General features: G+C 37.3%; 1 protein-coding gene across 6 annotated transcripts; it reads right to left on the bottom strand.

Moving 5' to 3' along the window:
• Nucleotides 1-13,408: 13,408 nt before the first annotated feature.
• On the bottom strand, nucleotides 13,409-22,866 carry LOC307004081 (fucolectin-like). Of its 6 annotated transcripts, none has more exons than XM_079623025.1 (8): nucleotides 22,160-22,866; nucleotides 17,058-17,122; nucleotides 16,667-16,684; nucleotides 16,199-16,484; nucleotides 15,043-15,179; nucleotides 14,936-14,962; nucleotides 14,582-14,639; nucleotides 13,409-14,144 (listed from the first exon to the last, which is right to left on the bottom strand). In XM_079623025.1, coding segments are annotated over exons 1-7 (558 nt in total). In that variant the 5' UTR covers nucleotides 22,162-22,866; the 3' UTR covers nucleotides 13,409-14,144; nucleotides 14,582-14,616. The 6 variants fall into 6 exon arrangements, with proteins under 6 accessions (XP_079479151.1, XP_079479153.1, XP_079479154.1 ...); XM_079623027.1 differs by lacking the exon at nucleotides 22,160-22,866 and adding an exon at nucleotides 17,419-17,922 and having other exon boundaries at nucleotides 17,058-17,181; XM_079623028.1 differs by lacking the exon at nucleotides 22,160-22,866 and adding an exon at nucleotides 17,419-17,922 and having other exon boundaries at nucleotides 17,058-17,127.
• Between the last annotated feature and the right edge of the window lie 390 nt (nucleotides 22,867-23,256).

Here is a 23,256-nt window from a genome sequence, read left to right as displayed (position 1 = left end):
TAAAAATATCTACGACTCAAGTTTCAGTATCTAACCACTATTTTATTCTGAGAAACTTGTAGTGACAATTATGTCTTAAGTTGTCTCAGAAGTTATGTAATGAAAAAATGAGTCGATACCTTTAGTATGAATTATGAGCATCAGACGCTCTCATTCAGAAAAAAACTGCTGTGCGGTCGTTTGTGCATTTTTCTGCACAAAAAAATGTGCAGAATTAGAGAAATATTGATAGATTCTCATAGGTTTCTCATAATACTATTTATTTAAGTTATACCCAAAATGGGCCGATGTAATCATTATGAGCGCTGGTCTGGATACTCTGATGTACCGTGTTTTCAATTCACACTGGCAGCCTGAGGGCGTCCTATGCACATTTTGTCCATATATGGTACACATGATGAAGAGACATATCATGTGACATTCCAGGACATTCCCTGACAAAAATAAAGTTTCCAGAGATCGCTGTAACATGCAGATAAAAACGTTTTGGAGACAACATGATTGCAACGATTTATGATTTATCTTTGTTCTTAGAGCCATGTCAGGTATTTTCATAATAATAGATTATATTTACACTGCAATGCTAACCAATACATACTTTATCATTGTGCAGAATACTATATAATTTCTGTCTGATTTTTTTAAATCCGAAGCTAAATCAGTTCACAGAAGGTTATTTAAAACACTCGACTTGCGTTATAAAGTAAGTTTGGAGCAAATACATTGTTCATAAATTGTTGTGTATTAATGATGTGCTAAGCTAACATGCTAGCTAGTCCTAAGATGCACCTGCCACCTAGCTGTTATTTTTATGAAATGTTTTACATAGGAATGCTTACTGATATGTTTATTTTTTTAAATAATGGGATTTGATTTGTTTCAAATGTGAAGTGATAACTTTGATAAAATAAATTAGGGATTGAAACAGCGTGAATAGCCAGTCTTTAGTAATTATAATGAACGCATAGAAAAGAATAATTAGAGCCATAACCAGGCCGGAAAGGTGTGAATGTGAGCAGGAGAGACTGACACTGAATGGGGCTCGTTTGCACCACAAAACAATAGAGACAATAGACTGAATAGATGCTAATAGATGACAATAAACACAGGTTTGCATTTTAGAGTCTAATCAAAATAAAGTCATATGACATGATCTTGAAAAACATTTAACTAAATACAGAGTTTTAGACTTATCTTCAAATTTTAAATATAACATGGTCAGACATGTGGCTTTAGCTGCAGTGCAATTCTAGATTGATACAATGCCAACTTGCCAAATACATTTCTAATAACGTTAAAAAAAGTGTCATTATGAAAATAATTAATTCTAAATTTACAATAAACTGCCAAGTGTCTGCTTTCAAATTAGATCATACTTGTGCTTTTAGTGCAAATGGTTCGTGAACTGTATCCGTTTTAGTTTGGGTATGCCATTTCTGGGGATTTTTTTTAAAGTGGGGATGCTGGTTAACAGGCGAATATTGTTGGTTAATAGTCAGTCCTTATATATTCTCAAATGCAGGTCTAGATTTTTGATGTTTCGTTATGGTTTGCAGGGACACTGATTTGAAAGGATTCTGTGGAGTTAAATTCAATTTGTGTCAGGTCCGTTATTGTAATGTGCTTGCTCTGTTTTTATCTAGTTTTCACTGTGTTTAGGTTCTGTTTTCTCTGTCCATATCATTTTGACCCAGTTTTCCAGTGTGTCTGATTAATGATTGCGTTCACCTGTTCTGTTGATTATCTCATACGTTCTCCTTGTTATTTAAGCACAGTGTTCCTTCCCTGTTTTTTTGTACACATGGACACATCACAGCTAATCTAATGTTTATAAACTTATCTAAGTCAAATGCTCATTTCATTATCAAAGTAATAAAATAAAATAAAAAAACAGTATATGCAGTTTTAAAAAGTCTCAGTCAGTCACATTTTGAGAACCATCTCTTTCCCCACAGAAAGCACAGATCCTTCAGGTCATCTAGTCAAGATGGTAGGAGCAATGTTATCATAAAACATGTTCTGAGGTTTTTAGGGGCAATTATATATATACAAACCTCATGTTACCCTTACTCAAAATCAACTCTAACAATTACTATTTAATGACTTATCAAATAAGTAATACACTGCTGCAAAACCATATACATACTATATACATCTCCATTTCACCAAACAACTGTTTACAGAAGAAAAGTTTATAAAAAGGTACGTAAATGAGGGGGAAAAAGGTCACAATATAAAGCGTTATAACCTAAATGTTCTTCCAGAAGTTTGTGTTTGGATGGGTTTCTCACAGCTCTGTGCCTTCAGACTGTATTGGTGGGCTGTTTATTCAATGATATTTTGACTTCTTTACATTTGGCCTGGGAATACTGCTGTTTCTTTTGCACTTCACATTTTGTTAGGCAATTCGCATTTGTCTCAGATTCATCTTCTAAATCTGAAGAGAGGAGCAAACTTGAAAGCAAAAAAGACAGTGAACAGAAGGAGAGACAGTCTGTCCTTTGTCACGTACTAACTATCGGCCCATTCATTACAGAACGCCTCGTCACATTTCTTGATGCACTGAATGAAAGACTGAAGAAGAGAGAGGGCTGTTGAGGCCTTCTCTGTATGTCATCATTTGGGACAATGTTGCCTTCCACCACTCTCGCCTTGTGAACGAATGGTTTGCAGAACAGCCCCGTATGATGATACAACTCCTCACTGCAAACTAGCCTTTTCTTAACCCAATTGAGGAGTTCGTCTCTGTTTGGAGATGTACGATCACTGACCATATGAGCATGTTTCACTCTGAATGCTTCTTCAATCTTCATGTTTCACTCTGAATGCTTCTTCATGTAATAATAATAATTCATTCAATTTGTATAGCGCTTTTCTCAACACTCAAAGCGCTTTACATGGAAGGGGGGATCTCCTCAACTCCCACCACACACCAGTTTACTAGTGGAGAGGAGACAGTGATGAAGCCAATCAGTATATGAGGATGATTAGGAGGCCATGATGGACAGAGGCCACTAGGCAAATTTGGCCAGGATGCCGGGGTTACACCCCTACTCGTTTCGAAAGACATCCTGGGATTTTTAATGACCACGGAGAGTCAGGACCTCGGTTTAACGTCTCATCCGAAGGACGGCGCTCTTTGACAGTCAGAGGTGGAAAGTAATTAATTACGAATACTTTCGTTACAACTACTTGAGCAGATTTTTGGATTTTTTTTTCTACTTTCTACGTCACTAATTACAGTAATGAGACCGAAGCAGCAAGAGCCATGAAAGACAAAAGCTGAAAAGCATAATTGACCATGATTTTACATTTGTCTCATTTACATTTGTATTCCCACACACCAAAAAGCAAACGAGATTCATTTTAAACAATTACCTTGTTTAATTCGTACTTTCTAAGGGTACGATTTAATTTTCACCAAAATAATTATCTTTTAATTTCATGTCCAATCATCAAGTTTTTTACAATCGCTAGGACACTTTTTAAAACTCTTCACACAGTTCGCAAAAAACAACTTTCAGCTTCACAGCAGTTAATTTCACATTCATAATGCACTAAAACTACCAAAACACTTTCTTTATGTCTCAAATCAACTCATTCTTCCAGAACACTAGCAAAGGTTTTCTCCCAACAAAAACACTTACATCAGATAGCATTATACTGTGTTTTGTGTGTGTAAAATTTCTTTACAAAACGAGATTGACACTCAGCTGCTTATAATTCACTGCAGTTATATGGTCCATGTTTACATTACAGTGCACAATTCCTAAGTTTTCCCTTTTGAATGGATGGTAATGAATTGAAAGACGAACACTTGTGACTTAAGTATTGAGAAATGTGTCCTAGCGGTTGTAAAAACAAATTCAATATTGCCTGAACTTTTAACTGAGAGAAATTACATCCTATGTATGTTTAGTCCAGTATGTTTAGGTAAAGTTTCCTGATCTGAGCGAAAACTCGACCAACTCCATTCTTGAAGAAGTTGTGTGTGTTTGTGTTTGCAGCCTGTTCTCACGCAAATGCGTCTCTATAGCACGCAGTGTGTTTATCGTGCAATTTATACGCGAAAATGAGTTTTTACGTGGATATGATACGCAGTTTTGCGCGTGCATATGATACGCACTTAATTGCGTGATATACACACGCACCCCACACCACTAATCCTACCCAAGCGTATAATACACACGCACCCTACCCCACCCTAAACCCAACCATGTGCTATCCATGCGTATACTATGCACGTAAAAACTCATTTTCGCGTATATATTACACGATAAACACACTGCGTGCTATATAGACGCATTTGGTGAGATCGGGTTGGTGTTTGTCACCCTTTTGCTACAGGACCGGACGTGTGAGCTGAGCAAGTGGCAATCAGAATCATGAATGATGACGTAGCTTAGTGTTTGTGTTAAAGTATATTTGCTGCTGTATTGATTATGTACGAGAACGGTCTACGAACTCCTTGTGAGTGTTGAATCTGTTGATGGAAAGTTTGATGCATGCTCAGAACCACTGATTTGAAACAAAAGATTCGTAAAGGTTTCGAAGCTTCATGATGCATGTTTCAAAAGTGTCCATCACTAGTAACAAGTAGTCAGTGAAATATAAGAAGTGTACACCCTTCTGTATATTCAAGAACATAATACCTGTTAAACTCTTAAACCAGTGGCATTGTTATACTACTCAAGAATTATTTAAAAGTAAGCTAATTAAAGTAACTTAAAAATAAATGAATATACACAATTGTATGTGGCAAATATGGGTGGTGTGCTGGGTCCGTCAGATTGTTGTAGTTTACAAATTTATTAGCAAGAACAATTAGAACAATGAAAGTAATGATGCAGAAGGATCAAGAGTATCAGAGACAAAAAAAAAAGACACCATGATTTTACAGCTTCAAGTCACACTTTTACAAGACAATTATTTTGGTGTAATTATTTAGCCTTAAAAAGTCAGCAGAATGGTAAATGTTTAAATTAATCTCTTTTGTTTTAGGTGTGTGGAATACAAATGTAAATTGTGAGGCTTTTCAGCTTTTGTCGTTAATGGCTCTTGCTGCTTCTGCCTCATTACTTTAATTGGTGTCGTTGTTGATGCTGATCAATACCTGAGTTTAGTGTGAATGAATGGATGAAGGTGTGACTCTTCCTGATGTCTATGATAATCACTGCTATAGTTGAGCTGAGCTTGTGAAATGTCCTGCAACTGCTTACATCCTTTACGTGCTTTGTTTGTTTAATCTTCACCTGTAAGGACGGCCCCCTGAAATCTGTATAAAACCACAATATTTCACTGCTTTAGTCACACTTGAAGACGCAGCACTACTGGTGAAGCGACTGAGATCCACGTGACACTGTTATAAAGATGGAGTTTATTAAAGAGGAGAGTGAAAACATCAAGATTGAAGAAACATTGAAACATGAAGACGTGAAGATTGAAGAAACAATCAGAGTGAAACCTGAAGACGTGAAGATTGAAGAAACATTGAAACAAGAAGACGTGAAGATTGAAGAAACATTCAGAGTGAAACATGAAGATACTGAGGAACAAAAAGGTTGGTTTCATTCTCAAAGCTGAACTCAGTCATTTGATCCTTATTAAAATGTCCAGCTCTACAGAAATGAATGATTTTAGATGAATGTCATACGAGTGTCCTAATTAATGAGTTTTTATTTAATTGGGTTACATGGTAAATACTAACGCTGCCTTTAACCTGAGAAGATCCCACTTCCATGTTGGACATTCGATATTACGACACATTAAGAAAAATAATACAGAAGTAGCCCAAACAAATTATTATGTGCAACATTAAACCCAAATTAACATCTAAGTGAAACGTATTTAAAACCATTATATCTCTTTTTTATGCAACTGTATCTAATAAAAACATTAATTTGGCATAAACCGTGAAGTTTGAGAGTTGTCGCTAAGCTCTTCTGTACAAATCCTCTTAATTATATTTAAAAAACCATATGGGAGATTACAATAACTTTGCAAAATCATTCATTACTACTTTTCTTTCTCTTTAGAAAAAGGCACAATAACAACTACAATCAACAGAAGAACATTCGTCATACCACAAGGTAACACATGCAATATTAATAAACAAAATATAATCATAATTCATATAGTGAACACAGTAAAAGCAAGTATGTCTTCTCTCTCACAGGTCTACAGGTCTGCTTCCTCACAGACTCAATGTGTCGGGATATTGAGGACTACTTTCCAAATGCTCAATGCTGGGTTCATCCAGACACAACTCTCCTGAGATCCGTTCAGCAACACATACAACACTTTGAGAAACTACACAACTACACAATAGTGATTCTCCACATAGGAACAAACGACATCGCAAGTGGAGCGCCTGCATCGACTGTCGTCCAGCGAATGAAAACTCTCACAGCAAGAATCTCATTGGTCAATCCACACGTTCTGTATTTCGCAATCAGCGCTATTTTACCACGAGTGAATGACGACTCCACACTGAAAACTACAATCAAACAATGCAACAGCTTGATTCAACACTGGACTTCACAAACAAGAAATATTCTATATCTAAACACTTCAAAAGCATTTCTCAAAAATGGAAAAATAATCCAAAACCTGTACAAAGATGATGGAATTCACCTCAATCAAGAAGGAAAACACAAACTTTTTTCATACTTTCAGCGTTTCCTCTGGCACTTTTGCCAGTTTCCACCGCGTGCAAAACATACTTGAAACATCTCATGAAAATCTTTCAACACAAACTTGACTTGTTCAATAGATTTGTGAAGCAATTACACAAAGTTCACTTAATAAAACCTCACATATCTTCCTGCACTTCATCTTTACCAACACAAAAACTGCAACAAAGTGACGAGTGCATAGCACATTTGGCCTTTACCATTGTTTATTTTGAAGTTTAATTTGGTTACTTTCAACATTAATGTTATGAATATCAACTGTACACATGATATGCACATAATAAAACTATATTTTGATTCTAACTAGAGTTCTGGGTGTTTTAATTCTTTACATTATTCACAGATAGACAGTAGATAGCTATTATATATATATCCAATGCAACCTACACAGTGCAAAATTTAAACGAGACAGGACAACTGAACACTGAAAACACAAGAACTTAGGGTACATTTACACGACAATGATATGCATAAAATGGAGAAGTTTTTCTTTTTGAGGTTTTCACGTACAGGCGACACCATTGTCAAAACGATCCACTTTCAAACGGATCCACGAAAAACGACTAAAAACCCTGTATTCAGCTGCCAGGCCATTAGATGGCGATGAAACACTAGACTGAACTCGTAATACGGATGTGCATGACGTCATCGTCTTCAGAGATTCACGTTTTTGTTGTTTACATGGAGACCTACGGTGGCCGAGGGAGACCTACGGTGGCCGAGAGAGCTCAACGCGCTGCAACTGAAGAAAACACATGCAAATACAAAAAACACCCGCAAATTAAGAAAATCTTCATCCGTTTCACAACACACGTGTGCTCCAAATAGGGCATAGGGATGCTCACGAGCAATTAGCACGCCCCAGACGGGTTCGTCACTTATTTGGTTCCCCTGGAAACATTTCCGTTGTGGTCTGTGTTATTTGCAGCGCGTTTCTGTATTTGGTTGTGTTGTGAGTTTTTGCAGCGCGTTTCTGTATTTGGTTGTGTTGTGAGTTTTGGGAGCACACGTGTTGTGAAACTGATGAAGATGTTTTCTTAATTTGCGGGGGGTTTTTTTCTATTTGCATGCATTTTCTTTAGTTGCAGCGCGTTGAGCTCTCTCGGCCACCGTAGAGACCGCATTCAAAAGCTTGCACTTTCAAACCAATTTTCAAAACTTTGCATTTTCAGGCACCCAAAACGCTGTTGTCGTGTAAACGGCCCCTTAAATAATAAGGTAAATTAGGTAATTTATGACACACAGCTGAAGGAAATACGAATCATATTTGGAAAAGTGGGGAAACCAACTCCTTGGATAACCAAGGAGAAGTGGGGAAATTAAACAAAGGAACACATGAGCTAATGAATACAAACTAAAAAGTCCCAGAATAATGAAACTAACAGAACATTCATGAGACATTACACTCCACTCCGGAAAGGCGCGACCTTGTGACAGCGAAGATGAGGGAGGGGGCTTAGGTGGAGGACAAGTGATGGTGGAACGACGAGACCCCGGCGGAGTCGAGGGAGGAGCCTAGGTGTAGATGTGCGTTGACAATCATGCACGAGCGAAAACTCAGATGCGCGAGAGCGAAACAGGTTAGCGTAGGTTGAAGTTTTTGCCTGACGTCATCATTAACCTGCTGTACAGCTCTCTTCTATTAAAAACAGGATTCATAGCAATGTGGTAACGGAGACGCGGCTGTTTTCAAGTGTAAGTACTTTAGAAAACACTTTTTGTTTCTTTGTGGTTAAATTGTATTTGTTTAACATCATATAAGTAAACGATTGACTTGTTAAAAGTTTAAATCATGTAATTTAAGGTGTCGTTTTTCAGCGAATTCAGAAAAAATATTGTTTTATAATTATTATTACGGAAAAGACCGAGCTGATATAAATCAGCTAACGTTAGCTAATACTGCTTTCTTTAAACAAAGACGTTCGTTGTTTAGCAGTTTAATGAGATGGTTACAAAACTTCTGTAAATAAAACGATTATATTTCTCCTTTACCAGTGTTGATATTATTAAATATTTGTTGGCTACAGAGCAAGCTACTGTTAATAAGTGTACCTCAGCTTGTCCAAGTAACATTAATAGATTGACCATGGCTCATCACTATTGTTGAATTCTGTGTTGATTTAGCAGGGACTGATGAACACACCCGTGTTTTAATTGAGTGGAGAGTGGCTAATGAAGCCCTTTTCACTGGGAAAAGAAACGCTGCAAAAAAAGGCTTTGAGTAAGTATACAAGACAAATGTAATATTTAATTTATTCAAGTGCAGTATATGCAATGGTAAGTTAGTTGTAGGTGTAAATATTTCTACTCAAGCTCTTACTGCATTCCTTTTATGAGTTTTTATCACAGAGCAGAGGCTAGAGGGCAAAATGTCTACTAGATCATCTTTTTCAAGCTATTTTTTACATTTTGCTGATACCGAATGTATTAAATCCAACTTGGAAAACCTTAAACAGAAATACAAAGTAAGATTTTATTTATTTGTTGTAGTTCACCCCAAAATAAGATTTATGTCATGATTTAATCATGCTCATGTTTGGCCCTGTAATGTAATTATGTAACGAAGCATAATATAATTGACTGTCTTGATCTTCTGTTCACAAATATTTGTAGGATCTGAAATGTCCACAGACTGGGGTGAGCACTGAGGATGGGGATGTAAAAGCAGCATCCTGGAAGTGGTATTCTGCCATGGATGAGGCAATAGGGGGCAGACCCTCCATCACACCACCCTTACCCTGCCGCTCCATCCTCAGTGAGGTCAGAGCGTGAAAGAGTAGGGAGGAAAAGAAAAGACGTTGAGGAGATGATTTGAGAGATGGAGGCGAGGGAAGCTGAGAGAGAAAGAGATACCATTGAAAGGGAGGAGAGGCGATGGAGAGAGATGGAGGAAAAGGAGGAAAGGAAAGAAATAGAGCGACGAGAGCATGAGAAGAGACTAGAACAGGAGGCCAGAGAAAGAGAAGAAAGAAGAGACCGAGAAGTGCGAGAAAGAGAAAGGGAGATAAAAGAGAGAGAGGAAAGATTCCTTCAGCTGTTGGAAATTATTGCAAAAAAATCATTTGAATAAAGAAATTAAATGATACTCACTCTCTTTTCATTTATTTGTTAGTAAGTTCACGGTGTCATGCTGTTTTAGCCAGTTTGATTACAAAACACTTAATTCCCAGGGATTTACAGTAGCTAGATTGTCAGTTGCAAAGTGCTTATTAATATGTGGCATTGAGTAATTATGTTGTGTTTGTGCTCCTTTTTTGTAGTAGATTCCATATGTTTTTTTAAACAAACAAATTACGGGTATATATCTAAAAACGATGTTGTCTGAATATAAGTGCTGCACTGTAGAGAAATACCCACACACTCCGGACACCATTAAAATGTATTTTGCTTTATTTTTGTGTATTTAACTTTTAAATGGATACAGAATACAAAGCTTAAAACAAAATCACATAACTTTGGCATAAAGTAGTATAGAGCTTAAAGCACCACCAAAAGGAAAAGTGTTCAAATATTTTTATTATTGTGTCATCATGAGGAAAGAAAATGAACTTCAGCAGCTTCAGTAAGGTAACTTTCACAGGTTTCAAAAAGATCTAAAGGGACTTTGATACTAGCAATCTCATTTGTAGGGCATCACTTTAAAATAATTAAATGTATGTTTCTTTCAAAGAATGTGTACAAGATGAGGACTTTATATAGTTCACCCAAAAATGAAAATTCTGTCATCATTTACTCACCCTCAAGTTGTTTCAAACCTGTATGAGTTTCTTTCTTCTGTTGAACACAAAAGAAGATATTTTGTGATATTTTGATATATAATGTTGGTGACCAGACAGTTGATGGACCCCATTGGCTTCCATAGTATCTTTTTTTCCTACTATGGAAGTCAATGGGGTCCATCAACTGTCTGATCACCAACATTCATCAAAATATCTTCTTTTGTGTTCAACAGAAGAAAGAAACTCATACAGGTTTGAAACAACTTGAGGCTGAGTAAATTATGACAGAATTTTCATTTTTGGGTGAACTATCCCTTTAAGCCTTGGATAATTTTTGGATTTCCACGAAGTAAATAATTTGTAAAACATTAAGCTCAAATAAGTGATATGTAGCTAGAATTTCAAAGATTTGGTGTACAAATTCACACACAGCCTAAGGCAGTGTGTCAGTGGTTGGTGGGTGTCACCTCTAGGGGTCACTGTAGCTGCGGGATCCTGTGTCGATTAGCCTGCACTGCAAAAAATGATTTTCTTACTTAGTATTTTTGTTTTGTTTCCAGTCCAAATATCTAAAAATTATTAAATCAAGAAGCATTTACTAGAGAAGTAAAATGACATAAGAAATTATATTTTGTTTTAAGATAAAAAGAAAGTAATTTAAGTAATTTTTGCTTAAAACGAGCAAAATTATCTGCCAATGGGGTAAGCAAAAAAATCTGAATTCGAATAGAAAACAAGAAAAAAAATCTTAATTCAAATGGAAACCAAGAATTTTTTTCTTACCCCATTGGCAGATAATTTTGCTCGTTTTAAGCAAAAATTACTTAAATTACTTTCTTTTTATCTTAAAACAAAACAGAATTTCTTATGTCATTTTACTTCTCTAGTAAACACTTCTTGGTTTAAGAATTTTTAGATATTTGGACTGGAAACAAAACAAAAATACTAACTAAGAAAGTAGGGTCTGCAATATCCCCAGTTACCATGTGCAGCCGCGAGGAGGACTGACAGGAGTCTTGGTGATGGAGAGGCTTTGTCCAGCGGCAGTGAGCTGTAAGCAAGAGGGGTGCACACAGATAGCCATGCACCTCTCTAACTACTACTACTGCACTGTACGCATCACAGCACACACACACCTAACTATTTACATAATAACTAACATAGACAAGCTGGAACAATGTCAGTCTGAGAACAAGAACTGATTTTTAGTGTCTTAACCTGTGTCAAGTGTCCTACAGGTAATCGTGCTCATGAAGAGCAGGCACACAGATGCCTGGTGCAGACACCGCTGCAGTGAGATTGTCCCGCACGTGCTCTCCTGCGCTGGCTTCTGTGTTGCGGGGTTCAGGTGCGCCATCGTCATCCTCTGCAACTTCTGGATCAACAATGTCCCCATTGAGGAGACAGAGGTTGTGGAGCACCGTGCAGCATGCAACAACATCTGGCACAAAAGCAGGGCTGACTTCCAGGGCCTTGAAAAATAATGTAACGCCAGCGAGTTTTCAGCATCCCGAAAGCCCTCTCGACGATGTCCTGTGCACGGGAATGCTCCTGTTGTAGCGAGCCTGTACAGCATTCTGCACAGGCTCTCTGTGTGGGGTCATGAGGCAGATGGGCGCACTCAGGCAAGGATACCCACCATCTCCAAGGATGCACTTTCCTGCAGGTGGAAACAGGCGGCCAGTGTACACCGGGCTGTTCTTCAGCACCCTGGCATCGTGCACTGACCCAGGATACCAAAAATACACAAAAATATCAATGAACTTCCCCTTGTGGTCAGTGATGGCCTGCAGCTGGACAGAATTGAACAGCTTCCGGTTGAAGTAGCACTGGCCGTCACTTGCTGTTGGTTTGATGCGAATGTGACAGCCATCTATTGCGCCAGCTACAACACCGAAAGCTGGAGACCCTGCCAGCTGGGCAAAACCTGCTCCCACTGCCTCCAGGTCATCTGTGCTGGGGAAAGCGATGAGCTGCCTTACAATACAGATGACCGCCTTGCTCATTCTGTGCACAATGTCGTGCACAGTGGACTTTGGGATGTCAAAGGCGAGTGACACTACCCGGTATGATGCTGCATGGGCCAGCCAGTAAAGGAACACCAGCACCTCGACATCCTTTTCCCACCCATGGTCACAATCGGGCTTCACTGCAGCAATCAGGGACTGGATGGAGCGCCGTGAGAGTCGGAGGTTGGGGCGGAGGTCAGCTCCATCTTCAAAATACAGCCGAAGAATTGGCACAGCAGCATTCAGGTGGCAGAAGGTCGTAGGGCTCACAATCTGTAAATGTATATACAGTTTTATTTTAAAAAACAATTTGAATCAACAAGACACATGTTTCCTGTGTTGGCTTATTTATAAATATAATATGTATGTATTTATATGTATATGATACACACACACACACACACATATATATATATATATATATATATATATATATATATATATATATATATATACACATACATACAGCATATGTATGAAGACTTCAGATGTAAAAGCCTCTAAGTGCCCGCCATCTGAAATTTTCTTCTAAAGTGAACATTTTATCACGCTTGTATATTTGTGTTCAGTTATTTCACTGTAAAGGGAATGAAAATTACCTATTGCCATTAAAATGTAATTACTGAACCTAAACATTATATATGCGTGTGTATCTCTTGATTCATTCATTGATGGTAATATCTCAAGCTATGCGTGTATACACACAGGCAATCAATTAATGAAGTCGATAACGTTACACACACATACATGCATCTCTATTAATTCATTCATGTTTATGGTAATATATCACAGTTATCATATCACAAGCAAATAAATTACTTTTTCCTTGACAAAAAAAAAACATCTGTAATTTTTCACAAGTTTGTGTTTTTTTTTTTTCTGAGGTAAAATTTATTAGCTAAATAAATTAAGATACTTATGTTATTTGAGAAATTCCGCAAAAGCTCTCGACGAAGGCGTGATCTGCGAGTAGCTGACCGCCGCCGCCTCTGGATTGTGAGCTCGAACGAGGTAAAAACGCAGATGAAAGCAGAAAGCAGAATTAAAAACATCGCTCGAAGTTGGTGCAGTCAGTGGAATGGACTCTTTACATTTTCGCGCTGTTATGCCAGCGTATATCACGTGAAATCTCCAACATGGCGCATGTAGTACGTCCGGACTCCATTCATACTAACCGTATTCATACTATATAGAACGTACTTTTTTAACGGTCGCGAAGTACGTTCTAATTTAAATGTAGTACCTACTCACATAGTACGCGATTTCGGACGCACCCTATGAGTCCTAAACTTAGGACTGACACGGCCATTATTTTAAAGTTTCTCCTAAATCGGCAAGTTAGGAGTTATTTCCATCCTTAAGATGTTTTGTGAATATGGCCCCAGACCATTAGCAACAAAACTACTTGCAATTCTTTGCAGTATATTTAATGTATTGCTGTATCGCCATCCCAGGTTTGAGAACTGGTAGCTTCTCCACTTAACGTTTTCTCGACTGAATCCCTTTAGTTTCACACCAAACATACTCACTGAATTACACCTCGAAGATCACTGTAAAACATTTATTACTGAAACAGATCTTTAGCATAAACAGTGCATTTTCAATATATTGAAAATAATTTGGTTAAAAAAAACTGCACGTTACACACTGAAAATTTTGAATATGAAATTTTATTCCCGTCTTTTGCTGTTCTGGTGCCTAATCTTCATCTCATCCCACTTCATCTGACAATGAAATCAGAAAAAAACATGTAGATAATTTACAAGCAGAAACACACAATATAGATACACACTTAATTAGAAGCACCACAATTTATAAATTGGACTACTGAGCAGACATTTAGAAAATCTATTTTAAAATGCAAAGTATTGAGAGAGAGAGAAAAAAAAGCTCTGGAAACACTTGCATTTTTGCAACACTACATGATGGGACTACATGATGTGTCCCATCAGGTAATAAAAATTCTACACACACTTGCAGACTTCACGACTACTTGACCACTTGGGCCAAATACAGGAAATACATCATGTAAGACAAGTGATCAAGTGTGGGTGTTTGGACAGGCCCTTTGTATACATACGGCCCCTGGTCTAATTTGAAATGTGCCTAAATGCATTGAGTTGCTGCCATGTGATATTAACGTGCAGTTGAACAGGTGTACCTAATGAAATGGCGTGTGAATGTATATCCTCTTCATTAACACCTCCAGTTACGTCTGCCTGTTGAAGAGACACACGATTTAGCTTTGCTGAAATTTAGAGATCACTTACATTTTATTCCAGTTTCAAACTTCAACCATAGTTTTTTTTATTTAAGTGAATGTCGTTCAAGAGGTTGCCTAACCAACAAAGCAAAAGCCTTAAAAAGTAGAAATGACAGAAATTGTGCCCTACTGTGAATGCCGGGAGGAGTTGTCATGAGTTGCGACAACATTGCGATAAGATATCAAATGTTTGATGTCTTTGTTATTTGTAACTTTCAGTAGCATTAATATCTTTACAAAAAGTTCACTCACCTAAAACACAATTGGTATTTTTCGGTTCTGTTAACAAGAGTTTTTCAGATATTAATATGTAGGCCTACAGAATAAATTCAACCACAGAATATTATTTTCTCACTTACTTGCAAATACTTCAACCTCACACAAAATGAGAATTTTAAAAATCCCAGGTAGAACAATGTTGACATATCGCCCCTTAATAGGCTTAAACTTGTACGTTTCTGTGCCTCCATTTCGGATGGACCAAATTGTTGCAGCCCTGTAGACACACACACACACACACACACACATTGGTGCAACTACATTATGAGGACTCTCCATAGGCGTAATGTTTTTTATACTGTACAAACTGTATATTTTATCCCCTTACACTGCCCCTATCCCTAAACCTACCCATCACAGGAGACATTCTGCATTTTTACATTTTTAATAAAACATTGTTTTTATGTTTTTTAAAGGATAATTCCGGTATTTAACACCTTGAGTCTATATTGTAGTTTGTTTTGGATGAACAAGAGTGGTGGACAACATTTTTTGATGTTTTTCAAAAATAATAGTTTTTGACTATAATAGAATTGGCCATGGACCCATTTAACATTGGAGTCAATGGGCATGTCCGAAAATGTCATTAAAACAGCCAATAATGTTCGTTTACAAAACTGTTAAACTCACCGAGTGGTTAGTGGTGTTCGTTGATGATTATAAACAATATATCGTCGCAATATATGATTCCAATCCGTTTATTTAGCTATAGTGGAACTATTTTTTCAACAATGGGATTTTACAAAATGACGAATAAAACACGACAGAAACTGTATTTCGCAACACTTTTTGTTTCTGGAACATTAACTAACACCACTAATCACTCGGTGAGTTGCACAGTTTTGTAAACGAACATTATTGGCTGTTTTAATGACATTTTCGGACATGGCCATGGACCCATTTAACATTGGAGTCAATGGGCAATTCTTTTATAGTCAAAAACTCGAGAGAGGAACCATTGTCAAAAAAATGTTGTCCACCACTCTTGTTCATCCAAAACAAACTACAATATAGACTCAAGGTGTTAAATACCGGAATTATCCTTTAAGCTATTTGAATTACGAGGACTCATTAAATGTCCTCATAAACCATGTTTATGTTGTAATACCCGTGTAATACGCATGTCATTATACAAATTTGTTTCCTCATAAATCACATAAACAAGCACACACACACACACGTTAGATAATATCTCTTTCCCCCTTCTGGAGTAAAATGAGAGAGAGCAATCCTTACAGCTGATTGTTGTTGCCGTTGCTATGCAGGCTGTTGCCGATCCGGATCTGAGCACCTGATATCCACTCTCCACAACAGTCTCCACGATTAGTGATGGTAACCTCAGTTATGCTGTAGACATCCATTAAATCTACTCTCCACCAGGGATTGTGCTCCAGTCTAGTATGAGTGCATGACCCATGCAAATAATTTGGATCACTATTTCCATCAACAGCATGGTTAGCCGATCCAAATAAAGGAATAAATGTAGAAGATTGGACAGTTTTAGCTCCAAGAGCAATATTCCCTGTTTACCATGGGGAAAAAACAAACAAATTACACATTTCTCTTTCCTTTTGTTGCATTATGGGTAACATTATACAAATCTATGTTATCAACATGATGTATTAATTCAAATTTTTGCCATATTTTAACTTTTTGTAAGAATATATGCTATATGTAAACACTTTTATCATTAAGAAAACTCACTTTGGATGTTTGTCTTTTCTGCAAAAAAGAAGAAAAAAAGTACATTGAATCACTAACTAGAACGAGTTGGTCTCAGTTAGGTCTCTTTCGTCTTACAGAACAACGTACTAGATGACAATCAGACATTGCACAGAGAATTCTGTCATGAGCCTGTACGTGGCCCTTCAAATCAAATCAAAATGTATTTGTCCACTGTGCCGTGCAAAACCTTGCAAAAAAAGACAGAGTTAAATAACAGTTTTGACCCCAATGCAATAAGAGGGAGAGTATCAAAAAACACTGATGAGTGATGTATCCTTAAACTCTAGGGACAGCCTGGGTAAAAAGACCATTAACACCATAAACACATGCTGTTACACTAACAAATGTACATGAATTATCATAAACGTACCGGTCCAATCAGAGTCACAAAGGCCAGGCAGAAGAGCAAGCATCAAAATCACCAGTACGTCCATCCTGACCTCAGAAAGAAGAATACCGCATGTTATGGAGAAATTAGTTTGTGCCTCATCCTCCTTTTGACAAGAACAGATTATTATTCCTCATAATATTATAGAAGAACCCCATCAGTTCTGCATGACTTATAGTATTAATGTCCATTTTGCAGCTTGTTATTCAGTCAAATGTTAGCAATAATATAAAAGCTTTATGCCTTGAGAATAGGCTCAATTTTTCCTTTTCTTTTTTTGTATCCAGGTTTTTTCACCTGGAACATTTTTCTTGCTTGTATCACTTACAGTGAGGATCCTTACCTGTCAACTCCTCAGGTTATGTGTCGTTGAACCTCAGATCAAAATGACTCGTATGAGTGGAGTGATCTCTTTTATATATGTGGTTTATTCTGTGCTCTTGTATGTACATGTAAGTGTTTGTTCATGTGGAGGATGTGTTGCAAAATTAGATAACTGCTTTAGAAATGACTAGGCTGTACTGACTTCTCTTCTAAACGAGTATTGGAAACACCCACTTCTGTTTCAGCAGGTTGTTTTTCATTTAGAAATGGCTAGGTAAGAAAATAGCTGAAGTCATGCTGTCGTCTTATCTCCAAAAGCAGCATTTATTATTGCCACAAACACTAGTGACATGCACAAAAATAAAAGCATTGCCAAATCTTTGTAGACCCCTAAATGTGATTACTCTCATCCGCTGCACTGTGGAATATAAATGAAAAGGACTAAAATATTTGTATTAGTTGTTGGGAAGTATAAGCACATCATTTTTTTTGGTCTGGTTCTCAAAGGGATCACCTGGAGATCCTGCTTGGTACACAAACTTTACGCGGCAGACTCATCCTACAAGCTGTCGTCATCACTTTCCTCCTGACTGCTCTCCTCACTATAACACAATTTTTTCACTGTAGAAATGAAATATAGATTAAACTGCATTTTTTTATTTTAGTAATACTAATGATCTGTCAGCAGGAATATTAGGCTGCTGTCACTTTAAAGGGATAGTTCAACCAAAAATGAAAATTACCCCATGATTTATTCGCCCTCAAGCCATCCTAGGTGTATATGACATTCTTCTTTCAGACGAATACAATCGGAGTTATATAAATGTCCTGGCTCTTCAAAGCTTTATAATGGCAGTGAATGGATGTTTCTGTTTTGAAGTCCATAAAGCTCTGCGGGGGTTAATAAAGGCCTTCTGAAGTGAAGCGATGCGCTCGTGTAAGAAAAAATCCATATTTAAAACTTTAAACGCCATACGCAGGTCGACTTTCGTCAAAAGAGTAACACTTGAGGATGTAGGATGTAGGAGTAGCGTAAGCTTTGACGCCTCTCGCGCTTCAAACAAACTCAAGCTCCTCCCACATTTCTCTTGTCGTTTTAGACTTCTAATTCGTGACTGGTGTTTTGTTTTGCTCTATCCTCTGCGCTTCCGCGTTCGTCAGTGCGTCAAGGCCAAGTGTTACTCTTTTTCTCCGTAAATCGATGCGTACGGCTTTCTGCCGGAAACTAGTTATTTTAGTAAATAACATCATGATTGCCATCTCACCAGAGATGGAGAAAAATCCTACTCCAGTAAGTAAACGTGTCCCTGTCCCCAAAAATGTTGGTACTCAAAAGCGCTTCCCTCCACGTTTTCTGCTGCGCATCATTTATTTTTACCATGCATGCGCACCGGTTAGTCGACCCAGCTGAGAGAGACAGAAAAGTCATGGACAGCCATCTTTACCTGTTTGGGTGTGAGCTGTCGAAGATGAAGCCTTCAGTATGACACTGACACTAATTTCAGCACAATTTCAGATCTTGACCTCGATGAACTGATTAATTCAATTATCAGTCAAACACCTAACGCCGGAGGCAAGTGTACTTGGGTAGCATCTTGTATATAAAATATTAATATGATATCTAATCATCATTTTGATGTCAAGTGCACTTATACTGATGTTGCTGACATTGTTCAATTGCATTATAGCTAGTCTCAGAAGTAGAGAACTAATTGTAGAGGACCCTAAAGAAGACATATTCGGGAGTGACTGGCAGCAGTTGACACCAAGTTTTTGGGACCGTACAAGACATGCAATCAGGAGGAGAGTATATAATGTTAGAGGAACAAATCATCTTTTGTATGTATTACAATGTCATTGGTATGTATCTGTAAGCCGCGCTATATTGGTCCAATGAGGGTTTCCAATAATACGGGGAAGGTTTCTTACGTGTTCCGTCTTTTCTCATGGCAAAGTATTTTGGGTTAAATGCAATACATTTCTCATATGTATTTACTCGTTATTTCATCTGACTCCATAAATGAAAGGTTTTGATATCTATGCATCACTAAAAGTGAGCAAATGTTTGACTATTACTTTTAAACTATTAAATGAACAAGGTCAAAATCAGTTTGAATAATCAAATGTAAACAATTTATTATGTCAAGTATCAGGTCAATTGTATAATCAATTCAAAGATAATCAATACAAAACATGAATAAAGAGAAGAGATGCGAACCCAACCTAAATAAATACATGTTGTCTGAGAGTCTCCATGCTGGGAGTCTCCATGCGCTCGCTCTAGATTCCGGAGATCACTCAATGATTTAACTAGTTTTAAATCGGATGAAACAGCCTCAACATTCCCAACAAAGACTGATGAGGTAAACAGCAGAAACCTTGTGCCATGATCGAAGTTAGAAGACTTTAAATCCCCTAATCACGACCATTACAAACATTTACCATGAATGTACTGTAGTAATTGACCATGGTTTGGGCAGAAATGTGGAATGTATATATCGAATTAGATTTATTTGATTTTTTTCAAATATTTTTAGTCATTTATATGATTTATTTAGTCACATTAGATTTATTAGAAGGATAGAGGAATATATAATTCATTTATGTTGTGAAATTATGTCAGTTTCTTTGTGAAGGTGCGTATAGTTTTTAACCTGTGTTTAACCGGCATTTTTTATACAGTGGGAGTGAGTAGCCTGTGGTTAACAAGTGCACTGTCAGAATATTTTCATTTAAGCATAACAATTATAAATAAAATAATAATTATTTCTTACCAATAGCTATATGAGCTACCTTCAAAGGACGCATCATGTAGCCTTCGTAGGATTTCCTAATTGCGCAACCAGATGTGCCCAATCACCGCTCCTGGCGCCAAGCAACGAGAGTACAGCTGCCATTCTGATAATTCATTTGATATAATTGAGTAAACAGCTATGGAGTCAGAATTGGCTGTCATTTTTATGTTTTATATTTGACTGGAGGACATGGTGTGGATGTTTCACCCCCGGCACGCCGGGTCATGCATTTTCGGCTTAGCCAAGACCATGGCCAGAGCTGGTTAACTGCGTCCCAATTCAAAGGCTGCATCCTGAATTGCCGGATAACACTTTAAACTGTTGGGTGTATTGGGTGTTAACTTGCGTAAATAATGTAATGAAATATGAAAAGAAAACATAACTAGGCACATATATATATGTGTTCAGTTATATCTTTGTCTTGATGTGATTTTGTAGGCTAGTGTATTATTTTAATTATGTACAGAAATGGATTATGGTGAATATATTTAGTAAATATTATTTACACAGGTTTTCAACCCTAATTGAATATAAAACCCAGTTAAATATAAAAAAAGTTGGTCCGAGCGCTTCAGATGCACCCTTTGATATGGGACGCCGCTGTAGTTAGCAACAATTTGTTAATATTGTGACAATAGGCCTACATTTTCTTACTTTACTTTTCAAAATAACCAGTGGTGGAATGTAAGGAACTACATACTTTGTGCACATACAAATGTGAAGTAGCCTACTTTTTTCCCCTCACAGGACAGCAACACTACAAAATTGTTATTTTACAATATGATGTATTGTTTTACATTAAACTACACAAAAGTATATAGTTTAAATGTATCAACCTTGAAAATATTCAGAAGTAAAATGCAATATACGCAGTAATATAAATCCAAAACCATCATAAAAAACCTGACAAGGAGTTTTTTTTCCTGTAGAATACATACCTTTACTTTTACTCTTGATACCTTAAGTACATTAGAGTATGCAAGATAATTTTGCTTTCCCCCATAAGGTATTAGTGGTTATTAAAAGTACTTTTCCGCAATAAAGTATCTCAATATTTATTCCATGAGTTGGTAGACAACTTAGTGGATAGAGGAAATATGCAGTCAAACACTCAGAGACCATCCCAGATGATGTCCCACCAGCAGGAGGCCTTACCAGGGTCTCTATTGTGGAGCCCATCCCGGTCCAGCAGCACACCAGGGTCTCCCTGCTCAGCTGAATTAAAGTCTACATATTATTTTCTTGTTTTATGTACTGTAGTGTAAATTTAAATGTTTATGTTGATTTTGAGATGTTTAACGTATGTTGTAAATAGTTGGAAAAAAGTTTTTTGCAGGACAGAATTGTGGATTATGAAGTTACTCTCCCCAAAATTGCCAGAAACTGTGCCGTGCAGTGGCAGTGCCCTTGTACATGCCTGATTTCTGAAGCATCTTCCATTTTTTGCAGCGATGGAATTCGTTTTTTGGATGAAACTCCGTCTGCCAAAATTTGCAGTTCCCGCAGCTGCGGGACACAGCGACCTCGGCACGGTTAATGACACCGTATACAGATGTCACCGGTTCTTCTTTTTCTTCGTAAGGAGCTGTCGCCAAGCCCAGATAAGAATGACATTTCTTCGATTTGAGTTTCTTTAGTAGTTGTAAGAAAAAGTTCTCCATTAAATTCTCTGGTGCTCAACGAGGTGAACTGGTAGGATTTTCCATAAGAAAGCAATCTAATTTGAGCTTCCCAGAGCTGCAGCCTAATTCTGCCGGTGACGTCCTCCACTTGAGTGCTCTGCATTTCCAGCTGCCTCCCTTGAAACTCTACGTTTTCCGTTCCCATGGTCAGGTGCGCGATCCTTGCCGTGAGTACACCAACCTGACAAAATATAAAGAAGAAAAATCATTAATTAAAATAGCAGATCAAATACAGTAGCTATTAAGTATAATTTAAAATAATATCATTTATTTAAGAACTTACATATTGCCTTTGGGACATTTTCTTCACCTCCTCTACGGTTCATTTGCATTTATGTGGAGGGTCTCTGTACGGAAACTGCAGGTCGTTGACCACCGTTAGATTTGTTCTTCGTTCGCATACTATGTCCAAGCCCTCACCTGAACGACCTAAGAAGAAAAGATAATGCAATAAGACATAAATATACTATTTGTAGGAAAATAAGTAGCGTACAATATCATAGAAAGTTGATTAATACTTACTTGGTTGTTTATAAATTCTGTAGATTTGCAGTTTTGCGTTCGGATGAAAATATTTCTTTATTCTACGCAAAAAACTGCCACTTGATGGAAGTCGTCGTGATCAACCTGCAGTAGTGCATTAAAATATCTAGTTTTTTTTATTATTAAAGCCGATTGTTTAATTATAGACACATTGAGCAAGTATCCGGTTACACGGTATCTCGTCGTCCAGTTTCATTTTCTTCGGTCCGGATGCCATGATGACTTGTCAGTAGCTGAATGTGATACAAGGTGAATTTTACACACTTTTATAACCTACCGGTAACTACATTTCATTTCTTTGGTAATCAAATAAACTCTGATGATCTAGGCCTAGCAATTCTAACATTTTTCCATACATTTAATGCAATGACGTATGCTACTATTTGGACATGAACACGCTTTTAAACACAATATAACTAAAATTTAATTTTGCAAAGTTTCTGTCTTTCAGTAAATAAAAATTAAAAATTGCAACATTAAATTTTTTCTGTCATGCAACAACTTCTTTAACATAGCCTACTATGTTTTTTCCCTCTGCATGACGCATTTTTTGGCTTATGCGACTTATACTACGGAGCGACTTATAGTCCGGAAAATACGGTAATTTGTTAAAAGAACACACTTATGCTAAAAGTTAACATACTGAAGTGCTGAAGGAAACGCTGGTTTCTTAAAGACGTTTAAGCACACCGTCACACCATGAGAACTTTGTACTGAAAATACTGTATCCATATCATAAGCCACATTTCGATAATTGTGCAGATCCACACGTTAGCCTTGTAAATTACATTCATTAAAGGTGGGGTATGTAATTCTCTTTTTTGGCCATTTTTTCAA

Source organism: Phoxinus phoxinus (genome assembly GCF_949152265.1).
Source record: "Phoxinus phoxinus genome assembly, chromosome: 9".
Taxonomy (NCBI): Eukaryota; Metazoa; Chordata; class Actinopteri; order Cypriniformes; family Leuciscidae; genus Phoxinus; species Phoxinus phoxinus.
This window is presented reverse-complemented; position numbering and strand designations above follow the sequence as displayed.